General features: G+C 42.6%; 1 protein-coding gene across 21 annotated transcripts in view; it reads left to right on the forward strand.

Annotated features, from left to right (window-relative positions):
• RAD9B (RAD9 checkpoint clamp component B) overlaps nucleotides 1–21,493 on the forward strand; it is a 29,566-nt gene that overhangs the window by 6,510 nt on the left and 1,563 nt on the right. For 13 of the 21 annotated variants that reach the window (XR_010147768.1, XR_010147769.1, XR_010147771.1 and 10 more), the window contains 6 exons: nucleotides 3,343–3,442; nucleotides 5,597–5,703; nucleotides 9,220–9,326; nucleotides 9,418–9,482; nucleotides 10,353–10,475; nucleotides 13,142–13,376. Coding sequence is in view for 10 of the 21 variants with exons in the window: in XM_001142878.7 (XP_001142878.1) it covers nucleotides 3,343–3,442; nucleotides 5,597–5,703; nucleotides 9,220–9,326; nucleotides 9,418–9,482; nucleotides 10,353–10,475; nucleotides 13,142–13,376 (737 nt within the window). In the remaining 11 variants the exon portion in view is untranslated. Of the gene's footprint in view, nucleotides 1–1,991; nucleotides 2,148–3,342; nucleotides 3,443–5,596; nucleotides 5,704–9,219; nucleotides 9,327–9,417; nucleotides 9,483–10,352; nucleotides 10,476–13,141; nucleotides 13,377–21,493 lie in introns of all 21 variants that reach the window. The other 8 variants (XR_010147775.1, XR_010147776.1, XM_063784933.1 and 5 more) reach the window with 3 other exon arrangements.

The raw sequence follows: 21,493 nt of genomic DNA on the forward strand, positions 1-21,493 counted from the left end.
AAACTTTTAATAGATAACAAGGTCTCACTGTGTTTTGGAAGCTGGTCTCAAACTCCTGAGCCAGGCAGTCCTCTTGCCTCAGCCTCCTAATGTGCTGGAATTACAGGTGTGAGCCACCATGCCCAGCCTGGGATGGCAGTCTAAGATGAAGGAGAAGTGTGAAAAAATACCGGTTGAGGGTGTCTAGTGTGTGCTTATAAGAAAAAAGGAAGAAAACAAGTAGCAAGAATAGAGCATTGCGGATGACAAAGAAAAGACACTTCTCAGCTTGCACATCCTCAGCAATACCAATATTCACTTGATTCAAATATTTGTTATACAGGTATAAACACACTTATATATGCATAGGTTATTTCTAAAGAACACCTAAGAAACTGGTAGCAGTAGTTGCTTCTGTGTAGGTTCTAGGTTGGCAGGAGTCAGGGATGGAGGGTGACTCACTCTCACTGTTCTTTTATATCTTTTGCATTTTGTCCCATGTGCATCTATTACCAATTCCACCAAAAGTAACTTGAAAATATTTTTTAAATACGTAAAATATGTCATCTTTTGAGCTTTGTGTCTTCTCAAAACAGCAGTCACAGTGATCCCTTTAAAATAGGTCATATTATGTCACTTCGGTCCTCAAAACTCTCCCAGTAGCTCCCCATTTTACCCAGGGTAAAAGCCAAAGATCTCAGAATGGCCTATAAGGTCCTCCATGATTCAGAAGCCCTGGCATGTTTCCTCCTCAGGGTGTATGCCCTGCTCCCTTGCCTACTGTTTTATTCATTTATTTTCTTGCTATCTATCTCCCCTCTGTAAAATGTTAGCCCTGTGAAGATAGATTTTTGTCTGATTTGTTCTCTGCTAGTTCCAGCTCCTAGAATAGTCCCTTATGTGGTAGATCACAAAAAAAATTGTCACCAATTATCTGCAGCCCCTCCCTTCAATACCTGGAGTATGTTTCCTCATTTTGAATTTCACCCGGCCTTAGATTTGCTTTGATACCGGTAGAATGCACCATAAGTGTTATTGTGTGAGTTCCGAGCTGAGTCCTGTCAGCTTCCACTGTTGCCCTAAGAACCTTTCCACCAGCATGAGAACAAGCATGGAATAGCTTTCTGGAGGATTAAAGAATAGGTGAGAGGCCTTAGCCATCTCAGTTGTCCCAGTTGAGGCCCCAGACATGAAAGTGAGGCCATCCTAGCTACCCCACAGGGATATTGTGAGGATCAGAGAGAATGTATGTAATATGTATGCTACAGTTCCTGGCACATAGGTTCATACTCATTATTGCTACCTCTCCTCTTCCTCTAAAAGGACAATAATTCAGCCTCGGCAACATGGAGAAACCTTGTCTCTACCAAAAATACAAAAATTAGCCAGGTGTGGTAGAGTGTGCCTCTAGTCCCAGCTACTGGGGAGGTTGAGATGGGAGGATCACTTGAGCCCAGGAGTTGGAGGTTGCAGTGAGTTGAGATCACACCACAACAGTCTAGCCTTGGCAACAGGTTGAGACCCTGTCAAAAAAAAAAAAAAAAAAGAAAGAGAGAAAGGAAGAAGGAGGGAAGGAGGAGAGAAGAGGAGAGAAAAGAAAAGAAAAGAATTAACAAACCAGATGTTGAAATCTGTCAAAAGTCCTGTTTAGAAATATCAGTCCTGGATGGAGGGTACTGAAAGAGAGTAATAGAGATATGATCTGTAGTCTGCAATCACTATTTTACATGCAATTTAAGAAACTACCTGTATTTTGGAGATTTCTTAAAAAACTAAAAATAGAAGTACCACATGATCCAGCAATCCCACTACTGAGTCTTTATCCAAAGGAAAAAAATATATATCAAAGAAATACCTACATCTCTGTGTTTATTGCAGCACCATTTATAATAGCAAAGTTACGGAATCAAGCTAAGTGTCTATTAGTGGACTAATGGATAAAGAAAATGTAGTATATATACACAATGGAATACTATTTGGCCATAAAAATAATGAAATCTTGTCATTTGCAGCAACGTGGATGGAACTAGAGGTCACTATGTTAAGTGAAATAAGCCAGGCATGGAAAGTCAAGTATTGCATGTTCTCACAATGTGGATGCTAAAAAGTTGATCTCATGGAGGTAGAGAGTAGAATGGTAGATACCAGAGGCTGGTAATGGTGTGTGGGTGAGTATGAAGAGAGGTTGGTCAGTAGGTACAAACATACAGTTAGGTAGAAGGAATAAGTTCTAATGTGGGGTAGCAGAGTAGGGTGACTATAAGTTAGCAGCGGTGTATTCTGTGTTTCAATGTAGCTAAAAGAGAGGACTTAAAATGTTCTTAACACATAGAAATGATAAATACTTGAGGTGATGGACACCCCAAATATCCTGGCTTGATAATTACACAGTCTGTGCATGTAACAAAATATCTGTCACATGTACCCCATACATTTTTTCTTTTTTTTTGAGACAGAGTCTCGCTCTGTTGTCAGGCTGGAGTGCAGTGGCACGATCTCGGCTCACTGCAACCTCCACCTCCTGGGTTCAAGTGATTCTCCTGCCTCAGCCTCCCAAGTAGCTGGGATTACAGGCGCATGCCACCACGCCCGGCTAGTTTTTTATATTTTAGTAGAGACGGAGTTTCACCATGTTGGCCAGGATTGTGTCTATCTCCTGACCTCATGATCCGCCCGCCTCAGCCTCCCAAAGTGCTGGGATTACATGCGTGAGCCACCGTGCCTGGCCTTTTTTTTTTTTTTCCTTTTTGAGACAGAGTCTCACTCTGTCACCCAGGCTGGAGTATACAGTGGCACAATCTTGGCTCATGGCAACCTCTGCTTCCCAGGTTCAAGTGATTCTTGTGCCTCAGCCTCCCAGGTAGCTGGGATTACAGGCATGCACCACCATGCCCGACTGATTTTTGTATTTTTAGTAGAGACAGGGTTATGCCATGTTGACCAGGCTGGTTTTGAACTCCTGGCCTCAAGCGATCCACCTGCCTTGGCCTCCCAAAGTGCTGGGATTACAGGCATGAACCACCGTGCTTGGCCACATGTACCCCATAAATATTTTAAAATACCATGTATCAATAAAAATATATTAACAAAAAAAGAAGAAGAAGAAGAAGGAAACTGCCTGTATTTCAAAGGAATCTGGGAACTCTCCTGCCTGATTGGTCAGAAGGTATGACATATTGCTTGGTGTCCACTAGGGAGCGATAAACACATTTAATTAAGGAATAGTGCTTCTCCAAGGTATATGCACTTGCCAGATAGTAAATGTTACTTTATTACTTTAATTTGGCTGTGAAACTTAAAGACTTCTTTAATTTGTTAGTTTTGTACTTAAAATTATTAAGAGGTGGCTTTATTCTTTTTAAGGTATTAAAAGAACTCATAATATATGTTTTCAAGAAAGTCAGCCTTTGCAAGTTATTTTTGACAAGAATGTTTGTACTAATACGCTAATGATTCAACCAAGGTAATGAGTTGTCTGTTGTCAGTTTTTTTCACCTGAATACAGTATGATCATGGAGTGAAGAATCAATGCCCTAGAGCTTTTCAGTCAGCACATTTTTTTTTTTTTTGATATGGAGTCTCGCTGTGTCGCCCAGGCTGGAGTGCAGTGGCGCGATCTTGGCTCATTGCCAGCTCCGCCTCCCGGGTTGACACCAGTCTCCTGCCTCAGCCTCCCGAGTAGCTGGGACTACAGGCGCCCACCACCACTCCCGGCTAATTTTTTTGTATTTTTAATAGAGACGGGGGGGTTTTACCGTGTTAGCCAGGATGGTCTTGATCTCCTGACCTCGTGATCCACCTGCCTTGGCCCCCTAAAGTGCTGGTATTACAGGCGTGAGCCACCACGCCCTGCCAGTACATTTTTTTTTTAAGCTGAAATTTGACTTGGAGAAATCACCATACGGGGACAAGAGGAAACTTTGTTAAAGATAATAGTGGATAATAACTAATGGTAGCTATAATAATTTAGTGACCCAAGAAAGTTCTAAAAACACCCCATCAGTGGCTTTCTATATCAAGTTGCATTTATATGGTTCTTGTTAGAATCTTAAAACACAGAGCTTGAGGAAATTTTAACATTTTTTATGTGAAATGATTTTGGCCCTAAGTATTAACAGTTTTTTCCTCTAGATAATGAGTAAGGCATATATGTCTTGAAATTTGAAACTTGAAACCTGTTATTTGAAAGTGCATCCAGTTTTCAGTTCAGCTGTAGCATTAAACATTAATTAACATTACTTTGTGAGCCAAATGATATTTTATCCATATTGTTTTTATATTATTATTATTATTATTTTTGAGACAGAGTCTCCCTCTGTTGCTCAGGCTGGAGTGCAGTGATGTGATCTTGGCTCACTGTAACCTCCACCTCCTGGGTTCAAACAATTCTTGTGCCTCAGCTTCCCGAGTAGCTGGGACTACAAGTGCAAGCCACCATGCCTGGCTAATTTTTGTATTTTTTTGTAGAGACGGGGTTTCGTCATGTTGCTCAGGCTGATTGAGACAAACTTCTGAGTTCAAGTGATCCATCTGCCTTAGCCTCCCAAAGTACTGGGATTACAGGCGTGAGCTACCACATCTGGTCCCTTCCTTCCTTCCTTGCTTCCTTCCTTGCTTCCTTGCTTCCTTGCTTCCTTCCTTCCTCCCTTCCTTTTTGAATTGCACATTCATGTTGCCATTTTTTTTGTATCAAATTATTTGGTATCTTGTATAACTGCCCCCGCTTAACACTGGAAAAGTTCCCAAATGAATTTTGTAGGTGTTCCTGACATTTTGATATCAAGAAACACCGTTAAACCAATGTCTAACATCAGATTAACACCAAGATTACATAAATTCTAAGAATTTTATTTTTATCTTAATAATATCTTAATGTCAAAAGGAGTGCAGAATTTATAATACAATAATAAAAAGACAACCCAGCTGTAAAAAATAAGTAAAGGATTTTAATAGTCATTTCTTCAAAGAAAATGTCAGTAAGCACCTGAAAAGATGCCCAACATCATTAGTCATTAGGGAAATGCAAATCAAACAATTTTCAATCTGTGAATTATGTCATATGGGAATTATATCTCAATAAAACTGTTTTTGAAAAAAGCCAGAATAAAAGGGCATTTGGGATGTCAAGAGAACCTTGAAAGCAACAGGTAACAGTCGAGGAAAGGAGCAAAGGGAAAGAATATAGGCAGCAGGCTGCTTAGAAACCTCTGCCCCCACATCTAGGTCTCCAGCATAATTCACCTGAGTTGTTTTTGAACAGCTTCACTTTCCAGTATCTCTCTTTACAGTATGATCTAGGGCATAAGTAACTGGGCATACAAAAACATATAATTAAAGATATTTTATTCTGGAATTTTGTTTGTACTGCAGAGTTCATGTGTTTTACTAAGGATATATTTTGCTATTCTCTTGGCCTTCAAATGAAGTTATAATTTTAAAATATGCTGAAAATATAGCAGCTATGTATAAGAAAGAAGGTAGGAGTTTGGGTAAATTTTTCTAAACCCAGGCCAAGTAATTATTTATTTCCAGATTAGAGATTTGAGTCCCAGTTAATAAGGTATGTCTTTCTGTTTGTTTTTCAAATAATGTTAATACTGTTCTTTACATTTTATAGATTGCTTGCTGATGCCATTGTTCTTTTTACATCAAGTCAAGAGGAAGTTACTCTTGCTGTTACTCCACTGAATTTTTGCCTCAAGAGTTCTAATGAGGAATCAATGGGTAAAGATTGTATCTGAAATGGTGTTTTGATGGGTTATTACTTCCTGTCTCTTAATTACTAACCATACTGCAAATATTAGTGACATAATTTTATTCCTGTCTAAAAAGCAGTAAGATGTAGAAAGGTTGGAAAAAGCTTTAAGAGATCCAACAAGTTTAACACAATCAGCAATTAAAATATTTGGCTTTGAAATTCAGGGTGTTTTAAAATTAGGAGAATGGGGCCAGGTGCTGTGGCTCACGCCTGTAATCCCAGCACTTTGGGAGGCTGAGGCAGGTGGATTACCTGAGGTCGGGAGTTCGAGACCAGCCTGGCCAACATGGCGAAAACCCATCTCTACTAAAAATAAAAAAATTAGCTGGGTGTGGTGGCTCAGGCCTGTAATCCCAGCTACTCAGGAGGCTGAGGCAGGAGAATCGCTTGAACCCGGGAGGTGGAGGTTGCAATGAGCCAAGATTGCACCATTGCACTCCATTGCCTGGGCGACAGAGACTCTGTCTCAAATAAAAGAAAAAAGAAAATTTGCTACGGTCTTTTGGCACAACAAGCTGTTTGAGACTGTTTGACCTTAGATAATATGTTTTTGGTGACAGCAGTAAGGAGAGGATACAAAGGAAAGAACTATTATTTTAAAGTGAAAAACCAGGGCTTAAGTTGGGTCACATGACTTTTGTAGTGTTTGTGCCAGGTTCTGTTCTAAATAGTTTGCATTTATGAAGTCATTTGATCTTCATAACAACTCTAAGATGTATGTAGGTACTATTATTATCCCCATTTTACATATGAAGAAATTGAAAGCACATATAAAGCACATATGAAGCAGTTGGACACTTTGGGAGGCTGAGGCAGAAGGATCACTTGAGGGGAGTTACCAGCCTTGGCAACATAGTGACACCTCATCTTTACAAAACATAAGAAAAATAGCCAGGCATGGTGGTGCACACCTGTAGTGTCAGCTACTTGGTAGGCTAAGGTGGAAGGATTGCTTGAGCCCGTGAGTTTGAGGCTGCAGTGAGCCATGATTGTGCCACTGCACTCCAGCCCAGGCAAGACAGCAAGATCTTGTCTCAAAAAAAAAAAAAAAATTGAAGCACAGAGAAACTGTGGCTTGCCTGGTGTCACAAATTGCCTAGTGAAAGGGTCTGTTTTATGTACCATCATGCCATCTCTGAATAAAGATGGCCATTTAGTAGCCAGGAGAAACTGTCCCTTGTGAGTAGCTTTCTAATGAAGTTATAGTTACAGTTGACTGGCAATCTAGTTGTTTAATCTTATTATTAAACTTCTTCTATGCTAGTATATTAGGAGTGACATGAGCCTTCTTGTTGGAGATGAATGTATATTTAAGACATTGTTTGATCCTTTAAAAAATATATCATTTGGCCGGGCGCGGTGGCTCACGCCTGTAATCCCAGCACTTTGGGAGGCTGAGGCAGGCGGATCATGAGGTCAGAAGATCGAGACCATCCTGGCCAACATGGTGAAACCCCGTCTCTATTAAAATACAAGAAATTAGTGGGGCGTGGTGGTGTGCACCTATAGTCCCAGCTACTTGGGAGGCTGAGACGGGGGATTAATCACTTGAACCTGGGAGGCGGTGGTTGCAGTGAGCCAAGATCACGCCACTGCACTCCAGCCTGGCGACAGAGCAAGACTCTGTCTAAAATAATAATAATAATAAATATGTATATATATATATCACTCAATCTTTGTTCTTACTACTTATATAATTGATATTCATTGAAGAAAATTAAAAATACAAAAAAAATTTTTTAAGTCACCTGATATCCCACTATACAGAGATAAGCACTTTTAATAGTTGGGTATATCTCCTTCTATACTTTAGATCTCACAACAGGAGATTGAGTGAAGATAATGAAATACTATGAAACTATTAAAAGTAACATTGGCCAGGTACAATGGCTCACCCCTGTAATCCTAGTGCTTTGGGAGGCTGAGGCAGGATTGCTTGAGGCCAGGAGTTCAGACCAGCCTGGCCAACACAGCAAGATCCCATCTCTACAAAAATAAAAAATTAGCCAGGTATGGTGGCATGCACCTGTAGTCCATGCTGCAGCAGCTGAGGCAAGGGGATCACTTGAGCTCAAGATTTCAAGGTTGCAGGTGAGCTATGATCATGCCACTGTATTACAGCCTGGGCAACAGAGTGAGACCCAGTCTCAAAAAAAATTAATGGGCCGGGCGTGGTGGCTCATGCCTGTAATCCCAGAACTTTGGAAGGCCGAGGAGGGCTGATCACCTGAGGTCAGGGGTTTGAGACCAGCCTGGCCAACATGGTGAAACCCTTTCTCTACTAAAAATACAAAATTAGCTGGACGTGGTGGTGTGTGCCTGTAGTCCCAGTTACTCAGGGGGCTGAGGCAGGAGAATCGCTAGAATCTGGCAGGTGGACCTTGCACTGAGTCGAGATCACACCACTGGACTCCAGCTTGGGCAACAGAGTGAGACTCCATCTCAAAAAAAAAATAATAAAAACATTAAAGTAATGTTATATGTGTATGTATAAATACATTCCTCTCTCTCTGAGGGTATGTATCAGAGAGGTTTAATGAAGCAATTTTGTAGTGGAAAACACAAAACATTGACACACACACACACACACACACACAAATAATTATAAAAATGTGCTTATTGACATGGAAAAATAGCCAAGATATATTGATATATTATTGGGTAGATTATGAAATGGTATGTAGGGTAAGATTGTACTTTCATTTAAAAATATGGCCAGGCGCAGTGGCTCACGCCTGTAATCCCAGTACTTTGGGAGGCTGAGGCGGGTGGATCACGAGGTCAGGAGATCGAGACCATCCTGGCTAACACACTGAAACCCCATCTCTACTAAAAGAAATACAAAAAATTAGCCGAGTGTGGTGGTGGGTGCCTGTAGTCCCAGCTACTCGGGAGGCTGAGGCAGGAGAATGGCGTGAACCCGGGAGGCTAGAGCTTGCAGTGAGCCGAGATTGTGCCACTGCACTCCAGCCTGGGCAACAGAGTGAGACTCCGTCTCAAAAGAAAAAAAAAAAAGTTAAAAATGTGCATGTAAGTGGCACATGCCTGTAGTCCCGGCTATTCAGAAGACTGAGGCAGAGGATCACTTGAGCCCAGGAGGTCAAGGCTGCAGTGAGCTGTGATCATGCCACTGCACTCCAGCCTGGGCAACACAGTAAGACCGTGTCTCAAAAAGAAGAAAACAAAAAATTTATTAATTAACTTAGATAAGAAATCTGGTATTTAAACATAAACAGTTTAATTTATGTGAAATGGACTTATAGACCCTGAATCATTGGGTAGTTTAAGAGAAATGTAAAATATTAAATTTCTCTTTTGAACAAAGGCATTTAAAAATAGCATACAGATATCAGGTGGGGAAGTTAGGGTACGTAGGGCAGGAGGAAATGGGATGGGATTTGGGAGACCAGAAAAATTCTTTTTTCCTCTAAATTCATCTCTGGAACTAATTTTATTCTTTATTTTCCCATAATATTAAACAGATTTGAGCAATGCTGTATACAGTGAGATGTTTGTTGGCTCAGATGAGTTTGACTTCTTTCAAATTGGAATGGACACTGAGATAACATTTTGTTTCAAAGAATTGAAGGTAAATAAAGATTTGTATCAATTTAAAATTCAAATTTTCACTGTAAGTTTTTATAAGGATTTTAAGTTTTTTTCTTCTTTTCTTTTTTCAGGGAATACTGACATTTTCAGAAGCTACACATGCTCCTATATCCATTTATTTTGATTTCCCTGGGAAGTAGGTCCTTGAGAATTTTTCTGAGCTTGTTTCTTTTGTTTTATATCAATAACAAAACCTTTTGGATCACTTTGAAATTAATTAACACCTCAGGAATACCTAAACTTTACTATTAATACTTATCAAACTAAAATTTTGAAAGATGCTAAAACATGGCATTTAAAATTTTATTTTTTCTTTTTTCAGACGGAGTCTCACTCTGTCGCCCAGGCTGGAGTGCAGTGGCATGATCTCGGCTTACTGCAGGCTCTGCCTCCCGGGTTCAAGCAATTCTACTGCCTCAGCCTCCCAAGTAGCTGGGATTACGGGCGTCTACCACCATGCCTGGCTAATTTTTGTATTTTTGGTAGAGACGGGGTTTCCCCATGTTGGCCAGGCTGGCCTTGAACTCCTGATTTCAAGAGATCCACCAGCCTCGGCCTCCCAAAGTGCTGGGATTACAGGCGTGAGCCACAGCACCCGGCCTACTGTTTCTTTTTTGTTTTTTGTTTTTTTTTGTTGTTGTTGTTGTTGTTGTTGTTTTTGAGATGGAGTTTTGCTTTTGTTGCCCAGGCTGGAGTGCCATGGTGCAATCTCAGCTCACTGCAACCTCTGCCTCCCAGGTTCAAGTGATTCTTCTGCCTCAGCCTCTTGAGTAGCTGGGATTACAGGCATGCACCATCATGCCCGGCTAATTTTTTTTTTGTATTTTTAGTAGAGACGGGGTTTCTCCATGTTGGTCAGGCTGGTCTCAAACTCGCAACCTCAGATGATCCACCCGCCTTGGCCTCCCCTGTTTCTTTTTAGTCCAGAATTAAGTATCATTTCTAATGTGTTTCTAATGTCCATCAGAAAATGAGTGTCACTGTTGCTCTGACTTGGCTTTTTTAGACCTCTGGCTTTGAGTATTGATGATATGTTAGTGGAAGCTAACTTTATTTTGGCCACATTAGCTGATGAACAAAGTAGAGCATCTTCACCACAGTCACTGTGTCTTTCACAGAAACGAAAAAGGTAAGACTGTGTTTTAACTTCTTTATTACTTGGGACAAGCCATCATAATCTTATTTTGAAATAATTCACTTGCATTCACTTAGGAAACAATTGAGGAGTGAAATATTAGTTAACAAATTTTGACTGAATACAGAAGAGCTGTAGTGAAACTTACCTGTAGCATAGAAACATCACCAATCTCGTGTCAGATATTTGCTTTTTCTGTTCTGTCCAGAATTGAACAAGACTGTCTGGTTTATCTGTGTTGTTTCCCAGAACTCAATTCCAATTTTTAGTTTTTGTTGTTGTTGTTGTTGTTGTTGTTATTGTTTTAGACAAGGTCTCACTCCCATTGCCCAGGCTTGAGTGCTCTGGCGCAATCTCAAGTCACTGCAGCCTCCATTTCCCTGGCTCAAGTGGTCCTCCCACCTCAGCCTCCCAAGTAGCTGGGACTATAGGCATGTGCCACCACACCCAGCTAATTTTTTGTATTTTTTTTTGTAGAGACAGGGTTTCACCATGTTGCCCAGGCTGGTCTCAAACTTCTGGGCTGAAGCCATCCACCTGCCTCAGCCTCCCAAAGTGCTGGGATTACAGGTGTGAGTCACCACATCGGGCCTTTAGTTTTTTTTTTTTGTTTTTTTTTAGGGGTAATATAGTGTTTTCACAGGAAAGTCTATATTCACTTCCTAGAACTTTTGCTCAGATATAGGGATAGCCATTGCTTTCTTGCTTTCTTTTTTGTTTTTTTTTTTTGTTTGTTTTTTTGAGACAGAATCTCACTCTGTTGCCCAGGCTGGAGTGCAGTGGCATGATCTCAGCTCACTAAAACCTCCACCCCCTGGGTTCAAGCAATTCTCCTGCCTCAGCCTCCCTAGTCGCTGGGATGACATGTGTGCACTAACACACCTGGCTAATTTTTGTGTTTTTAGTAGAGACGGGGTTTCACTATGTTGGTCAGGCTGGTCTCGAACTCCTGACCTTGTGATCTGCCCGCCTCAGCCTCCCAAAGTGCTGGGATTACAAGCATGAGCCACTGCGCCTGGCTTTTTTTTCTTTCTTAATTTCTTTTCTTTTGGGGGAAGAATGATGCTTTATTGTAAAAGTTATTTCAGGAAATTTGGAAAATAGAGAAAAGTACAAAGAAGAAAATAAAACTTACTCATAATTGCATCACCCAGAGATAGCCACTGTAACATTCTGGCTCACTGCATTTTCTTTCAGACTTAATTTTGTGTATACTTGTATTTTCAAATTTAAAAAAAAAATTTTTTGAGACAGGGTCTCACTCTGTCACCCAGGCTGGAGTGCAGTAGCACAGTCATAGCTCATCATAGTCTCAACCTCCCAGGCTGAAGCATTCCACCTCAGCCTCCTGAGTAACCAGGACTACAGGCACCTGCCACCACACCCAGCTAATTTTTGTGTTTTTTGTAGAGATCGGGTTTTACCATGTTGCCTAGGCTGGTCTCTTAACTCCTGGGCTCAAGCAGTCTACCTGCCTCGGCCTCCCAGAGTGCTAGGATTACAGATGTGAGCCACTGCACCCGGCCTATCCTTGTATTTTAAAACAAGATTAGGATCATAGAGCATATACAGTTTTGGTATTGTGGGTATGTTTCAATATCACTGATAATGACTTGAAAACATGATTTTTTTTTTTTTTTTTTTTTTTTTTGAGTCAGAGTCTCGCTTTGTCACCCAGGCTGGAGTGCAGTGGCGCCATCTCAGCTCATTGCAACCTCCGTCTCCTGGGTTCAAGCAGTTTTCTGCCTCAGCCTCCAGAGTAGCTGGGATTACAGGTGCCTGCCACCACGCCTGGCTAATTTTTTTGTATTTTTAGTAGAGACGAGGTTTCACCATCTTGGCCCTGCTGGTCTTGGACTCCTGACCTCGTGATCCACCCCCCTTGACCTCCCAGAGTGCTAGGATTACAGATGTAAGCCACTGCACCCGGCCTATCCTTGTATTTTAAAACAAGATTAGGATCATAGAGCATATACAGTTTTGGTATTGTGGGTATGTTTCAATATCACTGATAATGACTTGAAAACATGATTTTTTTTTTTTTTTTTTTTTTTTTTTGAGTCAGAGTCTCGCTTTGTCACCCAGGCTGGAGTGCAGTGGCGCCATCTCAGCTCATTGCAACCTCCGTCTCCTGGGTTCAAGCAGTTTTCTGCCTCAGCCTCCAGAGTAGCTGGGATTACAGGTGCCTGCCACCACGCCTGGCTAATTTTTTTGTATTTTTAGTAGAGACGAGGTTTCACCATCTTGGCCCTGCTGGTCTTGGACTCCTGACCTCGTGATCCACCCCCCTTGACCTCCCAAAGTGTTGGGATTACAGGCGTGAGCCACCGTGCCCGGCCGAAAACATGATTCTTAATGACTGTACACAATTTTATCATATAGATGTATAGTAATTTACTTGGCTTTTCCCCTAACTTGCTCCTGTTACCATATCACAAGATATTCTATGCACAGTGAGTTGCTTTACTGAAAGATTGTCTGTCAAGAGAATTTATAAATGATCATATATATAAATTTTAACTTGCAACAATTTAGTTCCATGTATTTCAATATATTCCCTAATCCAGTGCTATCATTGTCATCCCACATTGTCCATTAGTTATATAAAAATATATTTCACAATAAACAGTTCATTCATTTAATGCCTATTAATACCTCAGGTCAGATCTGATTGAAAAAAAGGCTGGCAAAAATGTAACTGGCCAGGCCCTGGAATGTATTTCAAGAAAAGCAGCACCAAGAAGGCTTTATCCTAAGGAGACTCTCACAAACATATCTGCATTGGAAAACTGTGGCAGCCCTGCAATGAAAAGAGTGGATGGAGATGTCAGTGAAGTATCAGAAAGCAGTGTCAGCAACACAGAGGAAGTGCCAGGGTCTCTGTGTCTCAGAAAGGTAAAAGCATTGAGATTCAACCACATCTCAGTCAAGAATTCTCATCTGTCTCCCTTTGCAGTCTTCCTCCCCAATCCCCACCCAGCCATGTTCTGAAAATTGATTTTCTTATTTTTTGATAGGGGAAAAGTGAAGCTAGTCTGAATTATAGAATGAAGAAAAGTCTGATAGAGAAAAGTCTGATTTACAGAATATCAATAGAAAATAGTTAAATTGTTCAGTCAGTAATTTCTAACAAAGCATATTCAAGTAGAGGTTTGGGTCACTTGTTTCCAAGAATAAATTATGATTTTTTATGGTATATTCTATCTTGAATAGCGATAATATGCTGAGGTCATATAAATAATTTGTTTCCTAAAATGTTTCCTTCTAATTTTACTTTTCAAATTTGTTTGGTAAATCTTGTATTCATAATAGTACAAACGTAAATTTCATCCCAACAAATATCACAAATTCCTTCATAGTGGAGTCCCAGTTAATAACATCTTATTCTATAAGATAGATGATAAGCTTCACAGAATGCTGTAGTGTTAAACCTTACGAAATCTACTGAACTGAAGGTAAGCAATGTATTAGAAACTGAAGTATCTCAAATATTGATAATCCTAATTTTACTTGTTTAATGTTTTGTTCAAGCTTGTTTTGCTGTTGTTATTGTTGGTTTGGAGATATGAGTTTCTTAGTTAGAATTAGAAATTTGAAAGCAAAAATAATATTTTTGAAAGTTACCATCACCATCTTGGCTGGGTGCAGTGACTCACGCCTGTAACCCCGGCCCTTTAGAAGGCCAAGGAGGGAAGATCTCTTGAGGCCACGAGTTCAAGACCAGCCTAAGCGACAGAGTGAGACCCCATCTCAACAAAAATTTAAATATTAGCCAGATGTGGTGGCTGTAGACCTAGCTGCTGAGGAGGTTGAAGTGGGAGGATCTCTTGAGCCCAGTAGTTCAAGGCTTCAGTGAGCTATGATCGCACAACTGCACTCCAGCCTGGGCAACAGAGTGAGACACTGTTTCTTAAAAAAATAAAAAATTCACCATATTACGCTGTATATGACTTTTAGGGCAGAATTTGATTAGAAAACTGGACTTAGTTTGATACCATAGGTGTTTATTGAGTACTTGTTATATTCCCAACACTTAGGGCAATTTTCTCTTCCTATATGTTACTAAGTTGGCCATAAAATGAAAACTGAAATCTGTGTTCTCATTGTACAAAAGCATTGTCCCCTCCTATTTTTCTAGTCACACATATTGTACTTACTTTTTCACAGGCAACAACAGAAATCATCTTCCTGCTGCTTCAGGTCCCTGAAATTCACTAAGATTGCCAGTTTCTTTGCTAGAGAAAATGACATTTAGAACTTTAATCTCCATGAGCACCATTACAGCACTCTTTACTCCAAATTTCCTATTGTGTCACCAAATTCTTGAAAGAAGGCTCTATTTTTAAAGGGAATTATTTGCCTTAATGTGGCAAACTCCTGCAAAGCTGAAATTACATTATGGGTAAATGATGTAGACCCTTATCATGTTCTGCCTGAAATTCCATGGGCTTCCTGCCATCCTCTGTGCCTCTGTTCTCCTTCACCCTGCTTCTCTTCCACAGTGTACTCATAGATTTTTGTCCAAACCTGAGGTCTACAGTGAGGCCCAGGGGTTCAGAGCCCTGGCTTTAGAGTTCAAATGCCAAGGTTCAAACCTCTCTCTTACCACGTATTAACTGCGTAACTTGGACAGGTTATTTATTTTGCCTTCAGTTTCCTTAGTAAAATGGGGGTAATAATAATTATGCCCACTAAATGGAATTGTAAAGATTGAGCTAAAGATGCAACAGGCACATGGTCAGTGCTTGATAAAATTTAGTTATTGGCTGGGCACAGTGTCTCATGCCTGTAATCCCAGCACTTTGGGAGGCAGAGGCGGGCGGATCACGAGGTCAGGAGTTCAAGACCAGCCTGGCCAAGATGGTGAAACCCTGTCTCTACTAAAAATACAAAAATAAGCTGGGCATGGTGGCGGGCGCCTGTAATCCCAGCTACTCAGGAGGCTGAGGCAGGAGAATTGCTTGAATCCGGGAGGCGGAGGTTGCAGTGAGCTGAGATCGTGCCATTGCACTCTAGCCTGGGCGACAGAGCAAGACTCCGTCTCAAAAAGAAAAAAATTATTGTTGTTACTTATCACTCTCTTGCTTTTAAAACTCTTAGATTGGCCGGGCGTGGTGGCTCATGCCTGTAATCCCAGCATTTTGGGAGGCCGAGGTGGGCAGATCACAAGGTCAAGAGATCGAGACCATCCTGGCCAACATGGTAAAACCCCGTCTCTACTGCAAATACAAAAATTAGCCGGATATGGTTGGCCAGGCTGGTCTCAAACTTCTGGCCTCAAGTGATCTGCCTGCCTTGGCCTCCCAAAGTGCTGGGATTACAGGCATGAGTCACTGTGCCTGGCCTCCACATTTAATATTCAGTATAACAGTACAATGATCATTTCATTGAACAAAAATCAGAAAATACAAATAAGAGATAATCACTTCAAATATTTTGATTATTACTCTGCCTTTAAGACTTTCTTCTTTTTATTTATTTGGTTTTTTTTAGACGGAGTTTCATTTTCGCCCAGGCTAGATTGCAATGGTGCAATCTGGTTCACTGCAACCTCCACCTCCCGGGTTCAAGTGATTCTCCTGCCTCAGCCTCCTGAGTAGCTGGGAATACAGGTGCCCACCACCACGCCCAGCTAATTTTTTTGTATTTTTTTTAGTAGAGACGGGGTTTTACCATGTTGGCCAGGATGGTCTCGATCTCCCAACCTCAGGTGATCCACTCACCTTGGCCTCCCAAAGTGCTGGGGTTACAGGTGTGAGCCACTGTGTCTGGCCAATTTTTGTATTTTTAGTAGAGACGGGGTTTCACCATGTTGCCCAGGCTGGTCTCAAACTCCTGACCTCAAGTGATCCGCCCTCCTTGGCTTCTGAAAGTGCTGGGATTACAGGTATGAGCCACTGCACCCAGCCCGCTTTGTCCTTTACTTTGACATTTTAGTAGAATGTCCTAACTTTGGGTTTTTTCTGTGTTTCCTCATGATTCAATTTAAACTATGTATTTTCAGTAAGAATTCAACAGAGTAATAATGTTGGGTTCTCTTTGTACATTGTATCTGGAGGCACAGGTTGGTTTTTCTCCATATTGGTGGTGTTAATTTCCATCATATGGTCAAGGTGGTGTCTGCCGGCTCTCTACTATATAGTTACTGTTTTTCTTTTAGCAACTAGTAAGTATTTTGTGGAGAGATACTTTGATACTATGTCTCACTCTGTTGCCTAGGCTGGAGTGCAGTGGCATGATCTTGGCTCACTGCAACCTCTGCCACTCGGGTTCAAGTGATTCTCCTGCCTCAGCCTCTCGAGTAGCTGGGATTACAGGCGCCTGTCACCACACCTGGCTAATTTTTGTAGTTTTTAGTAGAGACAGGGTTTCACCATCTTGGCCAGGCTGGTCTTGAACTCCTGACCTCGTGATCCACCCGCCTTGGCCTCCCAAAGTGCTGGGATTACAGGCGTGAGCCACTGCACCTGGCCACACCCAGCTAATTTTTGTATTTTTTTGGTAGAGCCAGGGTTTCACTGTGTTGGCCAGGCTGGTCTCGGACACCTGACCTCAGGTGATCCACCTGCCTTGGCCTCCCAAAGTCTGGGATTACAGGCATGAGCCACCGCGCCTGGCCTGCTGTGGATTTTTTATTAAGTTTAAACTAGAAGTTATACACAGCTCTCAGGGGCATCAAAATAGGGACAATATGTATATTAGTAAAAAAAAAAAAAAAAAGATTTTATAATTCTCTTCCTACCCAACTCATATTAGACTTGAATTTCTGGTTGCATGGGTGTTCTCAAGCTTCCTCCATTAGATTACTAGACATGGAGAAGGGCCCCATTATCCAGCCATATGAGACTTACAGGCTGAAGGTGGGGACAAGGGAGGGTAGCAAATAGCATTTACTCTAAGCCAGTAGCAAATTCAGGGCAGCTCTCAAAGATTAAAGAAAACCTCAGCTTTCAAGTCTCATATAGCACCACAAACATTATCAAGAGCTATTTGCACGTGATGATATACACTGAACAGACACAGGTGCTATATTTAGGTCTTTTCTAGCCTTAGGTTCTTGACCTTGGTGAAGACTAGACTCTTTAGAGGCAATTGAAACCATGCCTCCAATTGGTCGGGCATGGTGGCTCATGCCTGTAATCCCAGCACTTTGGGAGACCGAGACAGGCAGATCACGAGGTCAGGAGATCAAGACCATCCTAGCTAACACGGTGAAACCCTGTCTCTACTAAAAATACAAAAAACTAGCTGGGTGTGGTGGTGGGCACCTGTAGTCCCAGCTACTTGGGAGGCTGAGGCAGGAGAATGGCATGAACCCAGGAGGTGGAGCTTGCAGTGAGCCGAGATCATGCCACTGCACTCCAGCCTAGGTGACAGAACGAGACTCCATCTCAAAAAAAAAAAAAAAAAAAAAGAAACCATGCCTCCAATTATGGCCAGATCAGTATGTTAGTTTCCCAATGACCCTTTAACAAATTGCCACAAATTTAGTGGCTTGAAACAACATGAATTGAGTATCTTACAGTTCCGAAGGTCAGAAGTCCTAATTGGGTCTCAATGGGCTAAAATCAAGGTGTCATCAGAGCTTTGTTCCCTTCAGGAGACTCTGGGGGAGAATCTGCTTTCTTGCTCTTTCCAGCTTCTAGAGACCACTTCCATTCTTTGCTTTGTAGTTCTTTTCCAGCTTAAAATCAGCAACGGCCGTTTTTTCCACACAGCCGCACTCTGACCTTAAGTCTTCTGTCTCCCTCTTCCATTTCTATGGATCGCTGTGATTACATTGGGCCCACCTGGCTATTCCACATCAGCAATTAGAAACCTTAATTCCAACTGCTACTTAATTCCTCTTTGCAGTGTGACATAACATCTTCAGAGGTTCATGGGCTTAGTACATGGACCTCTGGGAACCATTTTCCTGCCTGCCACAGCCAATATCACGGCTATCTGGAGAGCAGGTTCAACAGCTGCAAGGCAAGCCTTGCAGAGGGCATCTTCACCTTCTGAGACGTGAGGATGACCCAAGAACAGGGCTCATTCATTTGTTGTCTTGTGGTACTGTGCAGCTCCAAGTATTTCTTGAGAGCTGTGTCCTAGACAGCCATGCGAGGGATACTACAGTGAACAAAATAAACAAGCTTCCTCAACTTGTTTAGAGACTAGAGCGGGTATCACGTATCGGGACTAGGGTATAGGTATAACATGACCAAATATATAATCTTTAAAAGGCTGTGTTTAGTTCAATAAAGGAGAAGTTCAGGGTGCTTGGAGAAGATTTAATGGTATGTACTGCCTTAATCCAGGTCAGAACGTCTTCCCCTTGAAACTGGTGTTTGAGCTGAGCTGGAAAGGATGAGGACATGGGGGTGGGAGTAGAGCTCAGGGAGGGCGGCCTGTGCAAAAGCCCCAGCAGGGGAGGGAGCCTGGGGGCTTGAAGGAGCTGAGGGATGGCCACTGTGGTTGGAGATCAGAGCCAGAGGGAGACAGTGGCACAAGGGAAGGCTAGAGTGCTTGGTAAGAGCCAGATCATGCTGGAGAGTCCTGGAAGCTGTGCAAGCGGCCAAAGTACCTGGGTATTTAAAATATTTGAATGGCTTTACCTGGGAGGGCTGACAGACTCAATGTTGACTGGATGACTTTAGCCGCTGGTGTTATATGAAAAACGGGCTTCAGTGAGGCAATAGTCACCCAATTGTAGCATCTGAGAGATGGTGATTACTTAGATGAGAAGTGGAGAGAGGCGGCTGAAATAGTTCATTTAGGAGCCAAAACCAGCAGGACTTGGTGATGGATTGGTTATGGGGGTTAAGGAAAAAGGTATCCAGGGAGGTCTTAGGTTTGGAGAAGTAGATTCAGGGCTTAGTAAGATCATGAATTCAGTTTTGGATATGTTAAGGGAATGCTAATTGCATGTAGCGGGTAAAGACCCGCAGTGCCGCCCACCATCTTCCTCCCTGCAGGACAGCTCTACACCAAAGACTCATAAGGCCTCAAATGGCAGCAGCACTGAGGTTAAGAAACCCAAGTTCAGAGGCTGCTTAGAAGAGGGCAAGCTGGCTGAGCTGAGATTAGCCAGGAGAGTGCGGCATGAGAAAGATGTCAGAGTGAATATCAAGTGGGGAGGACTGAAAATGGGTCCTGACTTTAAGGATGTGGTAAATTCTGTTGACCATAAGTTTCTGTGATATGGGGGTCAGTGAGGGAGAAGCTTTTTTTGTTGTTTTTGTTTGTTTGAGACAGTCTTGCTCTGTTGCCCAGGCTGGAGTCCAGGGGCACAATCTTGGCTCACTACAACCTCCACCTCCCGGGTTCAAGTGATTTTTGTGCCTCAGACTCCCAAGTAGCTGGGATTACAGGCATGCATCACCACACCCAGCTAATTTTTTGTATTTCAGTGGAGACAGGGTTTCACCATCTTGCTCAGGCTGGTCTCGAACTCCTGAGCTCAGGTGATCCACCCGCCTTGGCCTCCCAAAGTGCTGGGATTACAGGCGTGAGCTACCGCGCCGGGCCTGGAGAAGCTTTTTTTAAGTAAAGAGTAGGAGAATGAGAAGATGGAGACAGTGGGTGTAGACAGCTCTACAATTAGAGATAAAGCAGTAACTGAAGGGGGAAATGGGATGAGGTTAGGCTATTTGTTTGTTTGTTTAGAGATGGAGTTTCGCTCTTGTTGCCCAGGCTGGCAGTGGCTCAATCTCAGCTCACTGCAACCTCTGCCTCCCAGGTTCAAGTGATTCTCCTGCCCCAGCCTCCCTAGTAGCTGGGATTACAGGTGCCTGCCACCATGCCCAGCTAATTTTTTGTATTTTTAGTAGAGACGGGGTTTCACTATGTTGGCCAGGCTGGTCTCGATCTCCTGACCTCAGGCGATCCACCTGCCTCAGCCTCCTAAAGTGCTGGGATTACAGGCGTGGGCCACCGTGCCTGGCTATTTCTGTATTTTAAAGATAAGAAGACTGAGCACAGTGGCTCATGCCTGTAATTCTAGCACTTTGGGAGGTGAAGGCGGGAGGATTGCTTGAAGCCAGGAGTTTGAGACCAGCCTGGGCCACGTAGCAAGACCTGGTCTTTATGGAAAAAAAAAAAAAAAAAGGCTGCGCATGGTGGTGCGTACCTGTAGTTACAGCTACTCCAGAGGCTGAGGTGGGAGGATTGCCCAGGAGTTTGAGGCTGCGGTGAGACGTGATCACACAGCTGCACTGCAACCTGGGCAATAGGGCAAGACCTGATAACAAATAAAAAGGTAAAGATGAGAGGCATTTGAGCATTTGAAAATGCTAACATTCCGAGGGTGCTGGGATGCAGAGATAGGGAGGAAAGGACTGGCTTTAACTTGGAAGGGTGGCTTCTGCCGTAGCAGGAGGGGAAGGGAAGAAGATGGATTAATTAATCCAGTGGCTTATGGAGGCTTCCTTGACCTCTGCCTCTCAGTTCTGGTGGAAGCTTTGATGGCTCAGGAGGGGAGTCAGCAGCAGACCATTGATCCCAAACTGAAGATTGTCATGTGCCTTTGAAGTCAGGGAAAGGTTTGGTTTTTTTGTTTTGTTTAATTTTTTGAGATGGAGTCTTGCTCTGTCCCCAGGCTGTAGTGCAGTGGCACGATCTCGGCTCACTGCAAGCTCCGCCTCCCGGGTTCATGCCATTCTCCTGCCTCAGCCTCCCGAGTAGCTGGGACTACAGGCGCCTGCCACCCACGCTCGGCTAATTTTTTTGTATTTTTAGTAGAGACGGGGTTTCACCATGTTAGTCAGGATGGTCTCGATCTCCTGACCTCGTGATCCGCCCACCTTGGCCTCTCAAAGTACTGGGATTACAGGCGTGAGCCACCGTGCGCGGCCAAGGTTTGGTTTTAGGACGTGTTGGACCAATAATGAAGGTTCTGGGTGTTCTGTGAACCATCACCAGCAAAGACAGGGATGTAATACTGGTCAGGTTTCTGAGGAGGGCTGTCACCTGGAGCATTTAATGAGCAAACTTTCTCTTTGGAATCAACAGTGCAGTTCCTTTTTTCCCTC

Source organism: Pan troglodytes, chromosome 10 (assembly GCF_028858775.2).
Source record: "Pan troglodytes isolate AG18354 chromosome 10, NHGRI_mPanTro3-v2.0_pri, whole genome shotgun sequence".
NCBI classification, from domain to species: domain Eukaryota; kingdom Metazoa; phylum Chordata; class Mammalia; order Primates; family Hominidae; genus Pan; species Pan troglodytes.